General features: G+C 37.0%; 1 protein-coding gene across 1 annotated transcript in view; it reads right to left on the bottom strand.

The window, feature by feature from the left end:
- Positions 1 to 4,763: 4,763 nt before the first annotated feature.
- Positions 4,764 to 24,841, bottom strand: part of lrrc1 (leucine rich repeat containing 1) — a 52,586-nt gene continuing 32,508 nt past the window's right edge. The window contains exons 9-14 of the mRNA XM_067385457.1: positions 24,614 to 24,732; positions 21,593 to 21,676; positions 15,656 to 15,771; positions 13,232 to 13,404; positions 10,835 to 10,977; positions 4,764 to 6,154 (exon numbers count right to left, since the gene is read on the bottom strand). Of these exons, the coding sequence (XP_067241558.1) occupies positions 5,993 to 6,154; positions 10,835 to 10,977; positions 13,232 to 13,404; positions 15,656 to 15,771; positions 21,593 to 21,676; positions 24,614 to 24,732 (797 nt within the window). The 3' untranslated portion in view covers positions 4,764 to 5,992. The remainder of the gene's footprint in view (positions 6,155 to 10,834; positions 10,978 to 13,231; positions 13,405 to 15,655; positions 15,772 to 21,592; positions 21,677 to 24,613; positions 24,733 to 24,841) is intronic.

Genomic DNA, 24,841 nt, shown 5'->3' on the forward strand with positions numbered 1-24,841 from the left:
CATGACAGTTTCTCGTGCAATGCCAACTGAAGGCTCAAGGTCACGCACATTCTACAAAGGTTTCCTGCCTTGCCCACTACATGGGCAGATTTCTCTGGATTCCCTGAATCTTTTCACTGGGAATTTTTTCAAAGCGGTGAGCCATGACTCATCTTTGCTTGCAAAGACTGAGATGCCCTTTTTATATCTTTTCCTTTGTACTTTTGTCAGATAAAACATGATTCAAGAGAATTAACAAGCCACAGATTTTTGATTTTATTGCATTTTACAAAATGTCCCAACTTTTCTGGAACTGGGGTTGTATATTAGACCTGTCCAATAAACCTTTTGAGACACAATCTGAAGCTTAAAAAGTAGATCCAATAAATGGATCCATTAAGCATTCACCACTAAATTCTGTTTTTAGGATACAAAGTGAATAATGTTCACAATGTCTTGTATAATGATTCATATATATCATTTTATAACCTGCATTTTACTATGGCTTTGAACATGACTCAGCCCAGTAATAATTTAGAATCAGAACCATCCATTGTAAAAACAGCACCGTTCTTATCGCTGTGAGACCATATTAATATCTACAGTGCCTCTGTATGAGATTGTGTTTGGGACAACAAACATTTTTTCCCTCAAAAATTATGGTGGACACAGAATGTGGGAAAGGGACAAATTATAAAATAGATAGCTGTCTAATCATTGAGTTGTCCTGAATCTACCGGTTACATTATTTGTATTATTATTTTTTATTCCTGGCATTTTGTATTTACTGCAAATCCTACTTCAAATTGTCCCTAGACTATTAATCTGTTTTGCATGAAATTTGGAGTGTATGACTTGAGACCCTCCCAAGACTCTCTGCTTGTGTATACATTTCCAATTATTATCATTCATTAATAAACTTTTTTTAATCACATTGCCTTTGTCTTCGAACACCCCTTAGCACTGATAAAATCACCATTATGTCCAGCCTTCAGGGGCCTTTAGGATTAATTTCTTTTCTAAGAAACATCACTTGTTTCCGTCTACAGATTGTTACCTTAGCGACCAGAAACCACTCAATCTCCATCATTATTCTCCCATTAAGCTCTACTGAGACTGCGGCTGCTTCACTAATTAAGTGAATAAAGAAACATCCCCAGCACAATTGTCTGAACACTTGAACAGGCTTGGTAGGATTTGTTCTTTCATGAAATTTCTAATTGAGTGCATGTAGCTAGGATACTTATGTTATTGTATGGTACAGTTTGAAACAAACTCCCACCATTTAGCATTTAATGCATTTGAGAATAGTCTTATGAACAAAAACACTCATTATTAACACTCTAGTAACTACTATTAACTAACAAGTAACTCTGATGAATGAATTAGTAAGTAATAGAGCTCAGTTGAAGGTGGTAGTTCACTATTAACTAATCAGTAACTACTGTTTTTTTCATTCCTCCCAGAGAACTACTAAGAACTACTATATACAGGTTCATAATTAACATGAATGATTCATAATGTATAATTAATTCTATAGTAAAGGACTTGGTAAACCACTAGTAGTGACTGAAGTATTACTAAATACTTAAGAAAGAATTACTTATTATTTGGATCAGTATTCTAAAGTGAAAAACATGATAACTCTAGTAACTACTGAAGTCACTGTAAACTTTTGATGTTTTTGTATGTTTTTGTACAGTAATTCCTTATGATATATTTGGTAACACTTAAGTAATAACTAGTGGGTTACTATGATCTTCACTTTAGAATGCTGATCCAAAAAAGAAGTAGTTACTTTAGAGTTATATAGTAACTCTTGAGTTATTACTATCCAATACTTTACAAAAACCTCAAAAGTTTACAGTGACTTCAGTAGTTACTAGAGAGTTATCATGCTTTTCACTTTAGAATAGTGATCCAAATAATTAGTAATTCCTTCTTTGGTAATACTTCACTCATTACTAGTGGGTTACCAAAGCCTTTACTCTAGAATTAATTATACATTATTCATTATTCACATTAATTACGAACCTGTATATAGTAGTTCTTAGTAGTTCTCTGGGAGGAATGAAAAAAACAGTTCCTGATTAGTTAATAGTGAACTACCACCTTTAACTGAGCACTATTACTTACTAATTCATTCATCAGAGTTACTTGTTAGTTAATAGTAGTTACTAGAGTGTTAATAATGCATTACTCATTTGTTACTGTGTAGTTATTCATTAATGAAGGATCAGTATTCTAAAGTGTTACCGGTGGTTGTAACGTTAAAGCTGTTTGTAAGAAGTAGGTATTTAAATAACATTTCAGTATGTTGGTTTTCTCAAGCCAACAATTAATCTTATGAATACCTATAGTCAATTTAACACTTTTAAAAACCTTTTTAGGGCCTTCTCTTGCTTTTCTTCAAGATATTGTCTTTAAAATGACAGAACCAGTATACACAACTGTTCAAATGTTTGGAGTAACAAAGACATTTGCTGTATTTGGAACCACATACAAGCAGACTACATTTACTAATTTCACAATACCTTTCTATGGCAGAAATAGTACGAATAGTTTGCTAGTATGCAGTTCCAAATTCACCCATTCACACTAAGAATGAAGTGCACCGGCTAAAAGCAATCATTTATTTGCACTCACTGTCTGTGTTGGTTTAGTGCCCAATTCACTTAAAGGATTAGTTTACTTTCAAATAAACTTTTCCTGATAATTTACTCACCCTCATGTCATCCAAGATGTTCATGTCTTTCTTTCTTCAGTCGAAAAGAAATCAAGGTTTTTGATGAAAAACATTCCAGGATTATTCTCCTTATAGTGGACTTCAATGGACTCCAAATGGTTGAAACAGTTATTTAAAAAAAAATAAAAAAATACAACTGTATATGCTTTATAATCACAAATGATCACCTTGCATGTACTTCTGCTTTCTGTATTCTTCAGAAAGCTTACGCTGTATGTCTTACACCTTCCCTATTCTTCTTACGGAAAAAAATTAAACTGGCACCGCGTTCGTTCCGTAAGTAGAATAGGGAAGGCGTAGGACATACAGCGTAAGCTTTTTGAAGAATATAAAAGTGTCATTTTGGTGGAAGCACTTGGAAGGCGATCATTTGTTTATATAAAGCATATACATTTACATTTTGTTTTAGAAAATAAATGATGGCTTCTCTAGATTAGACCCTTATTCCTCGCCTGGTATCGTTTAAAGCTGAAACTGTAATTTTGACCTTCAACCATTTGGTGCCCATTGAAGTCCACTATAAGGAGAATAATCCTGGAAAGTTTATCAAAAACCTTAATTTCTTTTCGACTGAAGAAAGAAAGACATGAACATCTTGGATGACATGGGGGTGAGAAAATTATCAGCAAAAAGTTAACTAATCCTTTAAGAAATTATACATTTGTGACAGCATCCAAAGGTAATTTGCATGGTGAAATTACAAAAAAAAAAAATACTGTAGTGTGGCAAGGTCATCTAGATAGGTAGGTTTGATTTTCAGTACATCAGTTCTGCTGGGGTGTAGAAGATTCAGCAGACCACTATGATCTGGTACTGGTATAATATGATTCAGAAACTATAGATGCATCCCAATTTGCATACTTATACAATATTCTCTGCCATTTTGTAGTATAAATAGTGCGTACACTGAAAATTCCAAAAAGAAAAGAAAATGCACTTTATATACCCAGATGATGCATTTAAGTGAAAAAAGTGTGGAATGTTGGACACTTTAGAAATCAAGAAATCAAATCTAACCAGCACAGAGTGAGAAATGGAAAACCCTGCTGCACAAAAACAAGAGGACACGCACATCACAGACTGCAGCTGGAGAAACGGACGCCTCACTGGAGCTCAGCTAGAAGCTTGATTGAACAGCAAATGTCAAACAGAGGTTTCATCTGCAACAGTGAAGAGAAGACTGCTGGCCTTTAGACCGAGTCTCAGAGAATAAGACACAGCTGACACCAGCAAACAAGACCAACAAGGGTAGAACTATGAGATCGACGATAAACGATAACAAAAGAGTTTATGGATGGATGAATCTAAGCTGTTGGGAACTCTGTGATCGATCATAAGGACTGCAAGACACAATCAGACCTTTGGAAGGAGCTAGAGAAAGCATGAATATGAATATGATTTTAAAAAGAGAAAGTTCTGCACAGCTGTCATTGGTGTGTGTGAGGATTCAAAGTTTGAAGAATACAGCATGTATTTAAAACAAAATTTGATGCAATGTTGGTGAACAGAAAACATAAAAACATTTTAACGTTGTTGTATAATGAAATTTGCAGCACATCATTTTTAATTAACATAGACGTTTTGATGAATATGGGCATCTGGAATATGGAATCAGAAAAAATGAACACCATTCAACAATGTCATTTTCAATCTGTGAAACTATGGATCAACTTCCAAATCTCTGTTCATGTACAGTGTGCACTGCGATGTCTGAATAGTATATAATCATTCTGGAAAGTGAATGTTTATATTGACAACAAAAATATTCACTTGTAATAAAGCAGAAAAAGCAGCAAATGTGACCAGAGGAAACAGCGAGGAAAACAAGCGTGGGTGAACAAACAGTGGGCTGAAGCTGGAGATAATAAAACATTGATAGAAAGAGACTGTAAGAAAACCAAAAAATAACAGCGTACAGGTTTGGACTGGCATGAAGGCGAATAAGCAATAACTATTTCTTTAACATTAATGAGAAACGAACAAAAGCAAGTGGCAAGACATCTGTAGGATTTTTGATTAATGTTGAATCTAAGTATAAATAATGAATCATAACCTTTGCTTTCATAAAGTCATTTTATTATTTCAGTGGTTAAAGTCATAAACGTACTGGCCCAGAAACAGCGCCTGCTTAAGATTGTTTTCTGTGCAGCTTCATCATTTACAAGAAATAATTCAAGGATAAAAATCAACATTAAAAACCAAATCTGTCTGCCTTGGAATACAAATGAAAACATACAATGTAAAATGAAGTCCGTAGTGTACCATACATATGTTTTTTTTCTTTTTTTAAAAATGATAGCGTTGTTTGTAAAAGTGCATTCTGGCACTTGGAGGGAAAAACTGCTCACCTAAACCAAAGCTATAGATAATAACTACCCTAACCTTAATTACAAAAGACTTTTATTGTACCTGCCTTTAGAAAGCTGGAAGCACATTTGAACTGCGGCAGAAGGACTATTATGGTGATAAAGCACAGTGCAGGTCTGTCGGACAGGTCCAAAAGTCGGAGTGTTTCAGCTCACGGTCCTGAACCGCATTAGCCCTTATTGGATTTTAGTACAAAACATGTTCTTTACACACAATGGGTTATGAAGAAACACCTGGTAGTGAAATACAGAGCTGCCCCCTCACGTTCAGATCAGAATTAACCGTGTACGCCACTTTGTTCGAATGCTTTTCAATTCTGAAATCAAGTCCAAGCGATGGGAAAGTTCGTTGATTAAGAAACTGGCTACACATTTTTGTGTGTTTCTAAAATTGACACCACCTGAGCTGCCACACGTATATAAAAGTATCAATATTCACAAGCAACTATACAAGAATTTTTTAAATCAGTAGGTCCAAAAATGCCTGGGCTCCGTGTGTCACCGAAAGATAGAAATGCACCCAGTGTTTTGAAAAAATAAAAAAATAGAGCAAATATATATATATATATAAATTTCATATTTCTATATTAAAGATTCCGCTAAGACTTGTAGTGCAACTACCTATTTTGTGTCAGAAAAGCAAATGAAAAGCACTGGATTTGAAGAGTAAAAACGTGCATTCCTTCGCAGGTTATTGCTCTGGAGGTCTTTAGAAAAGAAGGCACCTTGTCGTGGGGCTCGCCCCTGACACAGATGAAGTTAGCGGGGCTGGAAAAGGGGCTCTGGTGGTCCCAGGAGAGCATGAGGGTGGTCAGCCCCTGGGAGAAAACAGTGAGGAATGGCTCTGCGGGGGCTTCAGGGAGAGACACATTGGGTAAGAGACATCTCGGAGTTAAAGCGGTCACACAGACGTGGTGGTCACTCGCTCCACAGCATTATTGACCTCGTTTTTGTTGGAATCCAGGCCTTTGGCAGCGTTCATGTCCTTTCGGATGTTCTCAGCCACCTTCTTCATGTTCTTGAGCTCGCCAGGGTGAGGAGTGGCCCGTCTCAACAGCGTTCTCTGAGAAACGGATAGAAAAAGAAAGATTGAGGAGGTCGTACAATTGCCCATCATGACAGCCTTCAAAGCATTTTAAGGCCCCATGAAACGTTAAGTATTCACTGTATTTCTGATTGAACAAAAGAAGGTTGAGGCTGGACACATTTTGTTTTAATGAGTTAGTCTCAGCATGGTGAGATGATAACATATTAGTATGAACTCTTACTATTCCTGCAGTTTGCCTACTCTGCACCAGGGTCAGAAATTAATAGGCAAAATGAACAAAAATACCCCTCAAATTCAAGATAAGGGGTAAAAAAATTGAACAATTAAACTAAATCAGATGATATTAAAGGATTAGTTTACTTTCAAATACAATTTTCCTGATAATTTACTCTCCCTCATTTCATCCAAGATGTTCATGTCTTTCTTTCTTCAGTCGAAAAGAAATGAAGGATTTTGATGAAAACATTCCAGGATTTTTCTCCTTATAGTGGACTTCAATGAACACCAAATGATATTCTACTTATACGATATACTATTACCTATTCTGCTTACTGAAAAAAATTTAACTGGTGCTGCGTTCGTTCCGTAAGTAGAATAGGGAAGGTGTAGGACAGAAGCACTTGGAAGGCGATCATTTGTTTACATAAAGCATATACATTTAAAAAAAAAATTCTAAAATGACAGATCGTTTTGCTAGATAAGACTTTTATTCCTTGCCTGGTATCGCTTAACCCTCTGGAGTCTGAGGCTGATTTGGGGCTTGGAGAAGTTTTGACATGCCCTGACATTTGTGCTTTTTTCAGTTGTTCATAAACATATAAATGACAAAAGTGTCATTACACTGTATTCAGCACAAACTAGGCTACAATAATATGTGAGGAACATGTATGTACATGTTTGTATTTTTGAAGGAATAATGTTTATGCGTGGTTATTGAGGAAAAAAAAAAAAAACTTAAGTCACTGAAATAATGAATCATCATGAATAATGGGTCATTTACACCTGGGAAGACAAAAGAATCACATAATAATGACCTGAAATGACTTGCATATTAATTAGGACTTTCAGTCAGGTAGGCTGTGAAAAAAACCCTCTGTAATAATGTCTCAGCTCATCATAAACAGCAATACTGTGAAATATTATTACAATTTAAAATAATGGTATTCTTTTATATTCTTTAAAATTTAATGTATTTTTGTGATGCAAAGTGTCTGAACAATTATGTTACCTCTGTGGCATTTCATATTGGCTTTTAGCTTAAAAGCATGCACATTTGGAGAAATATTGATGGATTCTTATATATTTATGTCAATTTTCTATACTGAGAAGTAATATTTATTGTCATCACTATGAGTGCTGGATACTGTGTTTTCAATTCATACTTGCAGCCGGAGGGTGCTCTCTGTACACCTTTAGGCCACAAATCCATATAAAGAAGAAAAGGAACTAGGAACTAACGGCATGTCTTCTAGAGATCGTTAACCATGGCTTTAACGTCCAAATAAACACTTTTCAAGACAATAAATACACGATTGAGATGATGAATGCATGTATTGCCTCTGAATTTGTGTCTGAATAGCGTTGGCTCCGTGGGCGTGGCCGCATTAGCGGATAATGAGCTGAATCACGGACTTCTGACATGGCTCTCTTTTCATACAGATTACATAAACACAGAATGTTTGTTTTCGATTTGACTTACACGATTTAAAACGTGACATTTCAACATTTCTTTAGATATAAGTGTCATTTTTTTGTCATTAGTATTCATAAGTTACAGTTCATTTTCTGAGAACTATCAGATTGGACTTCGTTCAGAGGGAGACGAGAGATCAAGCATCATGTTAGTTTTCTTTATTTTACAAAAAGCACAACATTTTGTTGTTACTCTGAGTGTACACAAATAAAAGAAGATATTCTATAGCTTCAATTGATATATTACTTATGTCTCTATGACAAGAAATGATAGAGTATTTTAAGTCTGTTTTGCTGCAATGTGAAAAAAAACCCTGAAAATCGCCTCAGGGAGTTAAAGCTCTTTGAAGCTGCACTTTGGATGTTTTTATCCAAAACCTTAATTTCTTTTCAACTGAAGAAAGAAAGACATGGATATCTTGGATGACATGAGGGTTAAATTATCAGGAAAATTTTATTTGAAAATGAACTAATCCTTTAAGTATTTTTCACTATAGGGGCTTATAGGAACTATTGGCTGAAGTACCCGGATTTTGCTGTGTTCAGGAACTAGGGATGATTTTAGTTCTAGGAACTCTTTTTGGGGGACTAAATTAGCTCCTACTTCAGAGTAGGGTCTAAACCAGCACTACAGGAAATACCAGTGATGTAAGTCTATGCTGATTGGCTGAACGCACACAAAACACCGGCACCCGCCATTTAAAAAAAAAAACTATAGTTTATAGCTTATATATTTACTCCACAAACTAACTCTACGAACATGGAAAACAATGATAGATGGACCTCTCGAGTTGCAGAGAAAATCCAACGTAACTTTGAGGGGACCAAGCGAAACATGATTATGTATTTCTACTCAGTTAGCGGCACTGGGCATCAACCACACGGCAAACGCTAATCCTTTTTCATATACTGTATTCTTTCTTTGTATAACAGTTCTATCTAATAACATATTAAACAGGATGTTATTGCATTACTGCATTACTGAAAGTGTTAAGTGATATCTTCCTGGCTTCCTCATCTCTCATCTTGAACATTCAGTGGGGCTAAAGGGTATAGTTCTGAAATGGTTTCAGTCCTATTTGAGCGACAGATGTTTTTCAGTTAACTATAATAATAAAATAACATCTTCCTTGGGGGGTCCCACAAGGTTCTATCCTTTCTCCTATCATTTTTTCTTTATATTTGCTCCCTATGGGTAGCATTTTTAGAAAGTCTCATTTCATTTTTATGCCGACGACATGCAAATGTATTTACCAATTAGACATTCCACAAATGCAGTTGAGTCATTTCTAGAATGATTAAAGGAAATAAATATTGGATGGCTAATTTTTTTTTAATGTTGAACGAGGAAAAAACAGAGGTTATTGTTTTTAGCCACCTAAAGAACTCGACAAGAAATGTATTAAATTCGAGCCCTCTGGCACTGTATTTGAAAACAGCAGAAAAAGATTTAGGTTTTCTAATTGATAATAACTTAAAATTAGATCAGCAAATGAACTCAGTGGTTCAGGCCTGTTTTTATAATTTGCGTCTATTATCTAAAGTAAAACCATTCCTAACAAACTCTGACTCTGAAAGAGTAATCCATGCTTTTATTCTATCACGGCTGGATTTCTGTCAGTCTTTGTACTCTGGCATCACTGCCACATCTTTGTCCCGACTACAATCGGTACAAAATTCTGCGGCGAGGTTACTAAAGAGGAAGGTGAAGAAATACGAACCAATTACCCTCATGTTAGCTTCCTTAAATTGGCTGCCGGTCTGTTTTAGAATCAAATGCAAAATTTTATTGTTTGTGTTTAAATCCTTAACTAACCAGGCCCCATCATATTTGGCAAACCTTTTAATTCCATATAATCCTCCCAAGAACACTACGATCAGAGATTCAAAATTTACTTGTAGTGCCTAGAACAAAGCACCTATATAAAGGCGATCAGGTATTCGCTGTGATAGGGCCAAGACTTTGGAATGAGCTACTGTACCTCTGCTGATCAGGTCTGCCAACCCACGGTCAATATTTAAGAAATTGTTGAAAGCACATCTAATGTTGGTAGCATACAATGACTAGATGTGGTCTTTTATATATTGATGTGGTGTTTTATGTTGTCGATGTATGTTTTCCATTCCTCCATGTAAAGCGCTTTGGTGCAACCTTGGTTGCCTTTTAAATTGTGCTCTATAAATAGACGACAACAATTTGAACAAAAAGCTGATTAAATAGCTTCCCCGCCAAAGACTACGACGTGCCCAAGTAATGTTTTTATTGCTTGTATCTTCTCTTTTTTTTGTCTGTGTTTTGATCTGGAGATTCTCTACTCTTTCAGAAGTTACGTCACAGCGCCCCCTACCATATAACAGTGAAAACACAGAAAGCAGGATAATTATGTTAATGGCCAGGTAAGAGTTAAACCGATGTGTGCCATTTGTTTAGAGATTGTAAACATAATGAAAATATTATTAGACCTATTCTTCCTTATTTATCATACAGACCAATACCTTTGCAAAGTTATAAAGCTCATTTGTTGCTATTTCTAAGACTAACCTATCAAAACGTATTTGATTTATGAAAGTTGTTAGTAGTCTCTAATGATAGGATTTTTATGAGTTTGTTGTCATAGTATTCCTCTCATATTTCAATATTCGTGTGTCTGCACTGTATAATGAGTGTGTTGCAGATCTGTGTTTTATTGGTTGTTCAATGGACTGTTCAATGTTCAGTGATATCGTTCTTCGGTGTCTTGGTCATTATCATTATAGCTACTGTGTAAACGTCCCTATTCTCATAGAATTATAATGATTATTAAAACTGTATAGTTATCATTACCATTATAGTTATCATCTTTGGTGTGAACATCTCTCTCTCACAGTCTTGTTTTCATCCTTATAAAATTAAGGTCTATTCTCTGTAAATAAGCTTTAGAACTTGATATGCATCACTTCTGCAAAACACCCAATCATGCTATATCTATTGAATACATTAAGCTGAGCCTCTTTCTTCCTCACCTCTTCGTCATCCTCATCATCATCGTCCTCCATGAAGCGAATGGTGCTCATCCTGTTCGTGGCTTTGTCGTCCCAGGTGTCGTCCAGTACGCCACTCTCCACGAGACTCTCCAGAGCACCACAGCGCGCCAGGTTATCTGAACCTGAACACAAACATCAGTTTTTGGTTTTGTTTTATACATATTTTTCTGTCTTTGGATCAAACACATTCTCTAATAGTGGTTCAGAAAAAAAAAGTGCAGGACAATTTATTGCATTTATTTTTCAGAAAGGCACATTGAGGAGTTTATACTCCAATGAGAGGCTGCTGGGAGATCACCGTTTCAAATCCAGTCTTAGTCAAGGCTTACAGAGAAACAAACCCCCCTCACCTGTCCCGGCCAACAGTGACCTGACCTCCAACACATACAAACATATCAGCTCCTCAGAGGAAGTGATGTCATATTTAATGGCCAAACAAACACACACAAGTCATTCCATGAAACAGGCACCTTTTCCATTTTAGAAAGCGGAGCAAACCTGAACTGATCTAGACTGAATGAGAAAAGTTGTCCACGAAAGCATTTTTCCCAAGACTAGTTTATCTTTCCAAATGTTTTCAAATGGGAGCGCAAAACGCCAGGAGAGTAACGAGGCACCGAGCATCTATTTCACACTGAAGCTCTGAGCGAGAGTTGATGAATGTTCAACTTTCGGTAAAACGCAGCACTCATCACTTTCACTTTTCATGATTTTAATGCATCCTTTCTGAATAAAATTAGCAAAGGGGTGGATGATTATGATTTGACTTTTTTAACTTTAGTTAGTGTGTAATGTTGCTGTTTGATCATAAACAACATCTGCAAAGTTACGACGCTCAAAGTTCAATGCAAAGGGAGATATTTTCTTTTACAGAAATCACTGTTTAAGAACTACAACAAACAGCTGGTAGGGACTACAACAAGCTTCTTCCTGGGTCGGTGACATCACTAACCCTTAAATTTACATAAACCATGTTGGGCTGCTTTAGAGAAGAGGAAGAGTTGTTGTAGTCGAGTGTTGTTTTCATGTCGTCATTTTACGCCGGACTGCTTCACAAACAAGGATCAATTCAACACAAAAGATGAACATGACGTCACATGCTAGTGGATGAGTTGAATCAACTCCACAGCAACTACATCAATTTATCCACTAACCATTCAGAAACGTCTAAAAGTTGTAACTTCTTCCTGAGTCTCTCCATCAGTGTCGACTCCGTTACTGACAATCCTCATTTTGGCTGCGTGAGATTCTCCAGCTTTGTTGTTGTTGAGCTGTTAAAGCTCCGCCCTCTTCTGGAGCAGCAGCTCAATTGCATTTAAAGGGACACACACAAAAACTGAGTGTTTTTGCTCACACCCAAATAGGGGCAAATTTGACAAGCTATAATAAATGATCACCAGGGGTATCTGGGGACATCAGACATTATAGGCTTTAATTTATTTTTCTTTTCTTTTTTTAAAAAAAAAATCATATTTACCCCAAACTTTTAAATGGTAGTGTATATAGCACAAGTGAAATGAAACTAAACTGAAAAACTACAGTACTCTTAACATTAAGCCCTGGTTTCCTCATAATGAAAGAGAGGTTAAAGGCTTTAGAAAAGACAAGCTTCAATGGCAGTAGGATAAGATACGGATGTGGGAGGGGTCTGTGAGCCGAGCTCAGAGAAGATAAGCCTCTTTAGCCGTCCAATCCGCTGCAGTGTGGAGAAGGCAAGGCAGCACATGAGGGAGGCCAGAGATATCAAGACCTGCTCAACATACACAAACTCATCACAGAGTCTGACGCAATCACACGGGTGTGTCGAGCCCCTGATAAATCCCACAGGATCGGCGCTAGATGAATGCAATACATTACTCCCGAAAACATCAGATTATTCTCACAGATAAACTCTGTAGAATGATGATACAAGTGCAAACCGTCTATCCATGCCTCGAAAGTGTTATAGGTGTTGATTTATGGCCGGAATGGAAACATTTAAAGGGATTATACATTTATTACTCCCCTCCCAGAAGTCCACTACTTTTAGTAAAAGTGGAAGAAAAAAAACTTTTTGGTTGGCAAACATTACACTATATCTACTGTAGAGAGATCTTCAATTCTTAATGCAAACCTATCCTACACACAGGGGCGGAAAGCAGTTTTGCTGACTTCTGCCACATTTGACCCGCTCTCTACAAAAACTCCCACTCGCCAAAAGAGCAGGCAAACCCCAAAGCCCGGAACGGATGAAAGGCAGAGAGTCCTCTGATGTCCCGAAATCAAATCCTTTGAGCCACCAGAGACACATGTCAGGTAGAGTTTTCTGCACATCATTCCATGAAAATCAGCTTACAGAATCTTTAAAGCATCGTCATGCACATATCAGAGCTTTACCTTTGTTTTCCGACTCGCAGGGTTGCTGAGGCAACAGTACACAGGTCAGAATCTTCTCTCCAGACTCGGGGTCCATATCCGTCTGGAAGGTGAGCAGGGGTTGAGACTGGTTCTCTGACAGCCAGAGCGCTTTGAGTCGTAGTGTAGTGAGGGTCAAGGGCAGGTAGAGCAGCCTTCACAGAGACACACACAGAATATCATTCACAAGAAGCACTTCTGCCTTCTTTAATGCTGCAAACTCTCAAAGCACGACATTTTCTATGCTCTAGAGTTCATTCCGTTTATGAAAACTATGACGAAAAATGGTTGTCAACAACCTTTTTTTTCATGACGAAGATACGACTATGAAGAGACGACACCCAGGTCATTAACTGATAACTGTGACTATATCAACATGGAACATCGCTAACAAAAAAAGACAAGACTAAAATGTAGTTAAAAAAAAAAAAAAAAAACTTCACCAAAATCTTTATTTTTGTCAGGAAAAAAAAAGACAATATTACAGACTGAAAATGAAAATTATCCCATGATTTACTCACCCTCAACCCATCCTAGGTGTATATCACTATCTTCTTTCAGACGAACACAATCAGGGATATATTTAAAAATATCCTTGCGCTTCCAAGCTTTATAATGGGAGTGAATGGGGGTTGAGATTTTGAAGCCCAAAAAAGCACTTAGATTCCATCATAAAAGCAATCCATATCCATGGTCTAGTTCTGGCAGAAGAGTGACCTCTGACCCAACGCATGATATATTGATGAACAAGGAAGCTCAGAAGATTGGTTTATAAAGTATTAAATATGGATGTTTTTCTTACAAAAACAACATCGCTTTGTTTCAGAAGGCCTTTATTAACCCCCTGGAGCCATATGGATTATTTTTATGATGCATGGATGCACTTTTTTGGACTTCAAAATCTTGAGCCCCATTCACTTCCATTATAAAGCTTGGAAGAGCCAGGATATTTTTAAATATATTTTTCTGATGAAAGAAGATAGTCATATACACATTTTTGGGTGAACTATCCCTTTAAATGAAAGTGGCATTCAGTCAGTCTGTTTCTTCATGAGCCGCTTGCGCTGTTCGCTGAAACTAAATGTCTAATGTGATGAACTGTAATAAATCTAAACATGAATCTCGATTATATCAATTGTGGTTGCTGAATAATTGCACTTACACAGTCACGCATCTGATTTACAGATACGATTTTTGCTGTTATTTTAAAAGAAAAAAACAATGTAATTTGGAATTACTATTAGGAATATCACTGTTTTCATTTTTGAGAGAAGTTTCTTGTCTTACCAGTTTTCATAATGTAGAGAAAGAGAGCGAATTTATATGATAAATGGCCTATAATAAATAAGGAAACTGTTTAAAATAAAATGTTTCAAAGATGAATGAAAGGCTTATGGGTTTGAAACGACAAGAGGGTGAGTAAATAGCTATGTTATAGCAATTTTTATGTTCATTTTGGGATATCACATGAATGGAAATGACAAGATGCACATATATTAAACAAATGCGCATAAAAAGCTTAAGGGATCAATTGAGGTGGATCATTTCGAATAAATCCCTCAATGCGCAACAAAAAAACACTCATGTGACTTTGCCTCAGCAGAGACTGTGACTGGATAACTGGACTAACCAGTGGACCAATGGCATCACAGCACCTCAAATGTTGGTTTGCTGGTTGTGAAACACCTGAGTCAAAGTCTGTCATCAGAATGATTTGGTTTAATTCCCTCCAGAAGCGTCTCACACTATTGCATTCCCAAACACCAGCATCCGAACACAAGATCACATGACAGCATTTATTGTGTTTCATCTGGCGCTCTGAGACCAACTCATTTAGGATGGAGGAAAAAAAGAGCCCAATTGCAGCAACTTCCATTTTTATTACTGATATTTTGTGCCTATTTCCCAAGAAGTGACTATTTTGTTCTCTTGAACACATAGCATGGAAACGCTGCTTTATTCGCAAATGTTTTGAGTTAAATTCGCAACTTTGGGTGGAAACATAGCTAACAATGATAGAATTTTCATTTTTGGGTGAAGTATCCCTTTAACATACATAATATACTCCTGTGGCTATACTTTAAACTGAGTGTATTTTTGCATTTCCATTGTAAATGCATTACCATAAGCACAGTTTTGTCTCGTTTTCACAAACTGAGGGAGGAAATGTTTATCATAATCGACTGCATCCCACAGACGTATTGAACCGGGATCTTTTCTTTTCCCCTTCAACGAGCCCTGCAGTCAGTAAGATCTGAGCCTCATATAAATGTATAACTGCACAGTGATGCAGACACGTCCGTGTCAAAGGAACTCATTGATGCGTTTGATGATTAGCGTGATGCCTACGGTCTACATCAAGCCCCAACACAAACCCCCTGATGTGATGACTTTGTTCTGACAAACCTGTTTCCAGACACGTCAAGCACGTGCAGCTCCGCAGCCTGCGAGAGCTCTGGAGGGATGCGCGTCAGGCGGTTCTCTCTCACACACAGAACATTCAGACTGCAGCAGCCACCGATCTGAGACAAATCAGAAAACAACATGAGCAAACACCCTTGTGACCACTGCTAAATGTTCCTGAAATCAACACGTTACCCTGCCACAAGAGAGCACAGCATTAGCCCCACCAGCATATGAATAACTGCAGGAAAATGACTGAGAAGACATACACACAGTAAATTGAACACAGCTGCACTCGACAGCAAGTAAAGCTTTCCTGAATAAGCCGTTTCAGTGAGAGTAAACGAACAGAGTTGAAATTAGAAGCAATCAGCAGTGGTCTGAACTAGAGTTAATGTGCAGCTAAATGACAATGAAAACACCCAAAGGTGAAAGATTTTGAATAGGAACAATGGATTGCTATGGAGAGATGCAAACATTCGCCTGCTAACTAAGTGGTTTTTTTTTTCTTTAGTGAGCGTGCCAATGATTTTTTCTTTGTTGGCCCATGAAACTTTTCAGAAAGTAAGTTTTGAGCCTTGGATCACATTTCTGGCACTGAAGACACAAGTATTGTTCACACCAAGAACCATCACTTTTACATTGCTCAAAAAACTTTAAGAAACACTTTGAAAACACATCAGATCTCAATAGGGGCTTTCACACTGAATAGTTGTAGAATAGTTCCCTGAGAACTAATTTCTCCCCCGGACCATGTCCCCGGTTGCATTCGCACTGGGAATAGGAACTGTGAAGCGGCCGACAGCGGCGTCTTTAAGCGCGGCATTTACAAACACTAAAAACCGGTGGATGGAGGATGTCATGATCGGAGCTGTTTGTTGTATGTTTCGTGATAACGGAGAATGGAATGTAAACGCATAATCTACATGACTGAAAGAGCAAAAAGTGGGGCTAAGATACAAAATCTCCAATGACAACTTTCAGTATCGAAGCTGGGAAAAGAACGCAACCCTGCAGACAACAGGTAAATGCCGTTATCGCTGTTTCCCATGTTTGGGAGGTAAATATGTTTAAATGGCTTTTTGCTTGACATGTGTTTGACCAATCAACGTACACTTACATTTCCGATAGTTCCTATAGTGCTGGTTTAGACCCTACTCTGAAGTAGGAGCTAATTTAGCTCCCCCAAAAGGAGTTCCTAGTGCTAAAATAGTTCCTAGTTCCTGCGGTGCGAACACGACACAATCCGGGTACTTCAGCCAATAGTTTCAGGAACTATGAAAAGGATCCTTTGGTGTGAAAGCCCCTAATGGGGAAAATATCATGCTGGATATCTATACTGATATGGACTGGGTAATGTGTTAGGAACGAAAGGATGCCACATCGTTTGAAGGAAATGAAAATTATCAACCTACAAAGGACTGAATTCAAAGACACCCTGAAAATCAAAGTGAAAAAATAATGCAGCAGGCTAGTCTATTTTGCTGAAATTTCATTGCAGCAACTCAAAAATGGTACTCAGTAGTTTGTATGGCCTCCACGTGCTTGTATGCATGCCTGACAATGTTGGGGCATGTTCCTAATGAGACGACGGATGGTGTCCTGAGGTATTCAATTCAATTCAATTCAATTCAATTCAAAAGCTTTATTGTCTAGCCCCACAGGGGTTGAAAATTGTCTTCAGACAAGGCTCAACAACAAAAAACATTAACACAACAACAGGACAAACAATAATTTAAAAACTTCACAACAACAACAACAACTCATCTTACAATCCTATTTAAAATATCAATGGCTGTCGGTACAAAGGTCTTCTTATACTTAGCCTTTTTAATCAGGGGCACTTTGTACCGTCTACCTGATGGAAGTACTGGAAATGAACTATTAAGTATCTGCCAAAATGGCAGAAGTCTTTCTTTTTACTGCAACAGTATAAAAGGTCAGACAAAGATACTTGCTTTGCTCCAATAGTTTTACCAGCCATATTTATAATTCTTAAAAGTTTGTTCTTACATTTAACAGAGAGAGAAGTAATCCAGGACACCATGTTAAAAGTGAGCACAGACTCAATAAGAGATTTATACACAACTATCAAAATGTCTTTTTCAATGTTGAAACTTCTCAGTTTCCTCAGTAAGCCTAGACGTTGATAAGCCTTCTTAAAAGACACTATCTGAATGTTTCCCAAACATAAACTGGGAGTCAATCTCTGTACCCAGATATTTAAAAGATCCCACCTGTTCAACTACCTCACCATTAATTATCAAATGTTTAAAAAGTGTACATGCATTGCTAACCCCACAACACATTTCCTTAGTTTTATTTATATTATGCTGCAAGGAACTCTGCTCAGTCCACAATGCAAAGGCAAAGTTAAAATAACTGTCCAGTGATTGGGTATCCTTCACACATCCCACTAGTGCCATGTTTTTCCTCCCAGATCTGGACCAGAGCATCACTGAGCTCCTGGACAGTCTGAGATACAACCAGGCAGTGTCGGACGGACCGAAACATAATGTCCCAGATGTGTTCTGTTGGATTTAGGTCAGGCAAGTGTGGGGGCCATTCAATGGTATCAATTCCTTCATCCTCCAGGAACTGCCTGCATTCTCTCGCCACATGAGCCTGGGCATTGTCGTGCACCAGGAGGAACCCAGGACCCACTGCACCAGCGTACGGTCTGACAATGGGTCCAAGGATTTCATCCCGATACCTAATGGCAGACAGGGTGCCATAGTCTAGCCTGTAGAGGTCTGTGCGTCCCTCCATGGATATGCCTCCCCAGACCACCACTGACCCTGTTAGACCAGTCATGCTGACCGATGTTACAGGCAGCACAACGTACTCTACGACTTCTCCAGACCATTTCACGTCGATCACACATGCTCAGGGTGAACCTGCTCTTATCTGTGAAAAGCACAGGGCACCAGTGGCGGACCTGCCAATTCTGGTGTTCAATGGCAAATGCCAGTCGAGCTCCATGGTGCCAGGCAGTGAGCACAGGGCCCACTAGAGGACGTCGGGCCCTCAGCAATAATTAAAGAAATGAAAAAAGACATTTCTCAAATCAGAACAACAGTCATTAATAATCTGATATAGCTTGAAGATCAAATAATATGATAAGATGACATGTTGCCGGCTATTGTGACTGAACCGGTGTGTTGTGCTGTCCATTGCATGAGGTCAGAGGTCACAGCTGAGCAAACTGTCTCAGAGAACAAGCTGCCTCATTCATACAAAGCCATTGTTTAAACAAGACAATAGCATTCCTCCAATCTCGTTCAGCTACCACACACAGGAGAGTATGGAAGAAAATCCCATTCAGAATAAGATGAGGGTTTCGAGAACATAGGACACTTGAGGACCGTTGAAGATGACAAGAGACAGAACAGTAACACAAAGAGCCGTGTGTTTGTCCGGGCGACCCCATCCCGAGTGCTGTAGTCATGACACAAAAACACACAGTACTACAGTTTGTACGAGCAGGCGAAGTCATGTGACTGGAGTCATGTGACAGGTGATGGCAGGTTGCCACGGGCCAGTATGCTAATAACACTGATTGACCTGAGGTGCGGTTTCACTGAACTGGATTCGGCCCTGAAACTGGATTTGCTGGTTAGGAAGTGTGAGAATTGCCGTTCATTAGACCAATTAAAACAGCAGGGTCACTATTCTAAATGCTTTTAATTCTGTTTTAGAAGTAAGGTTTAATTTTCTCATAATATACATTACAGCATAAGCTCTTTTCTCACAGTGTCTAAAAGGCTTAATAAAGGATTCAGTCTCTCTAAACCCCTCGTTTCTGAAAGACGACTCTGCTCTGATTGGTCAGATGGCTCAGTCTGTTGTGATTGGTCGACTGCTGACTGTGAAAGCTATTAAAGACATTATTAAAGTAATCCATGTGGTTTAACTTCAATTTTATGAAGCGACTCGAGTGCTTTATTTGTTTAATGATGTCTTTCTGGGGCTTGAAAGTGTTTCTCTCTTCTGTATGTGCAGAAAACACAAAATTAAAATTTTTATTCTTATTATTACTTGTGCCTTAATTGTTTTCTTAATCGTGACTCATGATCTGCTCTTGCTCATGACATGCAATTTGGTAGACATTAAAGAAAACGTAGTTTCATATTTATGTTTAAATAGTCAATGTTATGTTTTAAATTCATCCATTTGATCATGAAAAGTGAACAGCATACGTCTTATAGGCTAAATAAACCGAAACTCAGTGTATAGGCTGCTTGCCTCACAAACATGAGAAAAGTATCTATAGGAAATAGCTTGAAATATCTACTTTTAAATGAAATCATTCAAAACTAAAAGAAACAGGCTACTCTCTGATTATGTAATCCGAATTAAATATGCATTTTCTCTCTAAGCGCATCCATGGAGATGATAAGAGTCAGTAATGTCAACTTCATCTTTGCAGCCGACACCGATTCAGAAAACATTACATTTATTAATAAACAATTAAAATGTCTCCTTGCTGTTTGTTACATTCATAATCATTACTTTTGCAATTTCTTTATGGGAGAAAAAGTAATTAGTTTGATTACTCATTACTGAAAAAGTAACGCTGTTAGTAACACTGTTTATTTATAATGCCGTTATTCCCATGACAGGACACAACACACTGCTCCAGCTGACCAATCAGAGCACATTGTGTTTTTCAGAAGGAGAGGCTTCATAGAGACAGGAACTAAACAGAGTGTTACTGACAAACTGAGAAGAGAGGAGCTGCAACAATGGAGAATATGAGGAAAATAACCTTCATATATAAAAGTAACCTATTCTAGCAGACCCCAAAAACAAATTCAATGACCCCCAAAAACAATGCATGGCCTCTTTAATAATAAAACCACAAAACTATTAACTAATAATAATAATAATAATAATCCAGCATTGTGACATCACAGATAATCCAAATACATTTCAAACAGGTGATGGATACCATTTTCTCAATGTAAATGAACCTTTGTGACACTAGATCTTGTATCTGACTTGCAGCTCATTTCTTATCACAGCTGTAATTGTAACAACATAATGATCTAATCTTAAAAGTTTCTTGTCTTTCAGATATGACTAAAAAAAAAAGAGCCTTGTTCAAGTCACATTTAAAAAAAAAATCAGGACAAGATTGTTCTGGGGGAAAAACATCAAGGACTTGTTCTAGTCACAAACAACTCAAAGTCCTTCAGTGAAGGTAGCCATTAAAAAGAAGCACGCTGACATTTTAACCTAATGTAGGTGTAGTTTGGCATTTCAGTTCAGAAATACCTGCAGGATGACCTTCAGCCAATAGAAAAGACAACTTTTTTTCACTCACTTAAAAACATTTTATCAAAGTAATTAGCAAAACGTATGCAATAAAACATAAAAATGACTTCCATTCTTGATACTGCTAAACATGTTCTGAATATAGTGCATATATAGTGTATACACAGTGTATGGGTAAACAGGCAACAGCAAGAAAAACTAGTTCCAGGTACATTCGAGGAGTTACTGAGAATTTGCTGTAGGCGCCACTGTATTTACTGCACATGAACAGTAAACACAGTTTCACCAACAGAGGCACAGACAAGTGACAATTAGGACAATTACACCTGAAAATGTAAGCCCAAAAAAATGTGAGATGTTTTACAAGAGTTTCTTATATGATGCCATCAAGTCCTCCTAGGAAGTCCCTGTTTAGGTTGGGAAATCGAGGATATGATGAGTATTCGTGTGACTTGAAAAGCAGGTTGAAGCTTTCAACACTATAGCACAATGAAATGAAGAATAGGAAAAGATTTACATTAGGTGTGTAGTTTATGGGTTTTATCATTCTTGGGCTGCCACAGAGAATGCTGGGAAATGTAGTTATGTCACCTAAGCCTACTGCACACACTAATTGTCCTACTCGTGTTTTGTGAATGAGCTCTATTGACTCGGATGGCATACCTCTTTCGGTAAAGATGTTAGTCGATTCCTATCACAGTTGAAGTTGGACAGTTTCTTTAGTTTTCCGATACTTCTTGGCAAATTCTGAAAGATAAAGAAACAGACATTCCCAAATCACTTTACATAATCCTATGATCAATAACCAACAATAATAAGACTACATGACAACTCTAGTGAGCAAGCATAGGGCGTGATATAAGAGGCTCATTATTTAACGGATTTTGCCCCCTTAAGAGTAGAAGTTTTATTGGAGAAGTGCTCAATCCTGCTCCTGGATATCAACCTTTCTGCAGCTTAGCTCTAACGCTAATGAAACTCATAAATAACCCATCTTCTGGGCTTCAGGTGTGTTAGAGCAGGGCTGAAACTAAACTCTGCATATCAAACATCTTCCCACCAGTCAAAATACTCTCGTTAGTCAGCCCCGTTCTTATTGGTCGCACTCAGCGGTTATGATTTTTGAAATAAATGTCATTTGTAATTACAATGTGTTAAACTTGTAGTAAAAAGCTCCGCATTTTCTATAGTTTTCTATGGGAGGAAAACGCATAACGTGAAACATTCATATTCTGGGCTCTATTGGCTAGTCTGTACAGAGTATGCTTTATTAATAAGGTGTGTGCTGAATTTGGTCTTTTTATACCTGCATTAGGGGATTTCTTTATAATGGTTTTCTAAGTGCTAAACGTAAAAATATTGACATTCTATTTGGATTTTGAAGCCGTCTAAACAATAGATAGTGTTTATGACAAGAGAACTGTGAGGGAAAAGAGTTTTTCCATGGCTGAAGAACATTAAGCTATGTTAAGAGTTTAAGCATGTCCTGTTGAGAATAAAATGAGTAAAATCAGCAGCCGCAAGTAACCATCATATTTTGCGTATAAAAGCCACATGCCGTTGTACTGGTGATGAATGCAGTAATCTCTGATTTGTTTGACAAGCAGCAGCCGGGAAAAATTGATTTTTATTATCTTGCGCTGTAAGTGCAGTATTCTCATGAACAAGCTTGGCATGCCTGCCGCGTCTCTCCCATTGAAAATGAGTTGTGATCTCGCAGTTACAGTACAGAGGACGAGGAATATTCAGTGTTGGGTTTAAAGGATCAGTTCACTTCAGAATTACCAAAATTCCCTGATAATTTACTCACCCCCATCCAAGATGTTCATGTCTTTCTTTCTTCAGTCGAAAAGAAATGAAGGTTTTTGAGGAAAACATTCCAGGATTTTTCTCCATATAGTGGACTTTACTGGGGTTCAACAGGTTGAAGGTCCAAATGTCAGTTTCAGTGCAGCTTCTTTGAAGTGAAGTCCACTATGTGAAGAAAAATCCTGGTATGTTTTCCTCAAAAACCATCGTTTATTTTCCACTGAAGAAAGAAAGACATGAACATGTTGCATGACATGGGGGTGAGTAAATTATCAGGGAATTTTCATTCTGAAGTGAACTAATCCTTTAATGCATTACTAAGTAATTTAATTACTTTTAAAATAAGTAAAAAGTAATAAGTAAAATAAGGGATTACTCTTAATTTTCTGTAAAATAATTACAGTTACTTCTGATGTAACTGCATTAAAAATGGTATAGACTATAGAACAATTCTATATAAAACAATAGTGTATTTAACATCAAAATTTAAAGTCTAATGTTAAAGTTTCTCATTTTTATTTTTATTTTTTTCAATAGAAAATCAGGTTGCACTTTATTTTACAGTATGTGTACTTACAGTGTACCTACATAAGAAAGTATTGGGTAATAAAAGGTAACTACAGGGGTTAGATTTAGGTTTAGATTCAGGGTTATTACCCACACTGTAAAACTCGATAAGTTCAGAGTACTCAAAATTAGACACCGATTACCTCAAAAAACCTTCTGAACTCAAATCTTTTAAGTAAAGAACTATACTAATAATTATAAATAACAATTAAGTCAAACTGAATTTTTTTAATTTTAGTTTTATTTAACGTTTAAGTGCACTGTACTTAAAACTATTGTTTACCATACGTAATGTTTTTTTGGGTTTTTTTTTCTCAATTATTTTGATGCAGTGGTTGTAAAACCCAATAAATCCAGATAACTCAATACATTTAAGTAAATAAAAAAATTATTTTATACTTCACAAATTTGGTAATTATATTTTAATTGAAATATTGAATAAACTAACACCTAATCTTAACAGTTAAGTGTTAGTTAGCAGCAGCATGTGACCATCACTATGTACTTGCATGAACTATATATAACTATACATGCAGTATATATAACCTTGAAGCCATTCTCGACCTGACCACAGGCACTACTCTTCACCATAATGGTAACCCTAAAAACTTCAATATCACAGAAATACATTTAAATACCAAAAATAACAGAATATTAAATAATAATACAGCTTTCCCTGTATTAATCCTGTGCAAAAACACACAAAATAACACTCAATTTCAACATTTATTCTCCCTTACAGAGTGTGACGCAAAGCATGCTGGGAACTTGAAATCTGCTGCAACCCAGTTTAATGTTGAATGGACTCTTCCGATAATGTCGGTTACGTCAGTAACATCGGCAATGAAGTGACATGGTTGACGTCACTTTATATCGCTCAGTAAACTTAAGTATAATAATTTAAGTATACGGGTTTACTAAAAAATGTTGAGCTGCACAAAAATAAAACTAAACTCCTCATTCAGAAAATGTAATCAAGTTCCATCAATGATTTAGCACACTTTAATTGCAGCGTACTCGATCTTTGTAAGTTTTTAGTACTGTTTGGGTTTAATAAGTACATAGTATGTACATGAAGAACAGGACTGTAAAATAAAGTGCTACTAAAAATCAAATGTCCAGAATGTACACAGACCCTACATATAAAGCAAATGTAAAGATAAATAAAATAATTAAAAATTAAATAATTGAAATTTGAAATAAAAATAAATTTAAATATTATAGGAGTTAATCTGGCTGATGTTTTTATTTCTCTGATTTTCCCCGTGTTAACTGCAGATAGTCAGCAGGTTCAGGAGCGTAACTCACCACCAGCTGGTTCTCTGTCAGCACTAGTTCTGTCAGACTTTCACAGTTGCCGATGCTCTCCGGCAGTTGGACTAATCGGTTTTGATCTGCTTTCAATATTGAAAGCCGTCTTAATTTTCCTAAAGGAAAACATATATTACAGTATGATTACTGCTTGGAAATGATCAAACATCACAGATCACAGTTGTGCTCTTCTAACATCAACAACACAAGCATGAACAAATATAG

The sequence above is a fragment of the Chanodichthys erythropterus genome, chromosome 5, assembly GCF_024489055.1.
Source record: "Chanodichthys erythropterus isolate Z2021 chromosome 5, ASM2448905v1, whole genome shotgun sequence".
Classification (NCBI taxonomy): Eukaryota; Metazoa; Chordata; class Actinopteri; order Cypriniformes; family Xenocyprididae; genus Chanodichthys; species Chanodichthys erythropterus.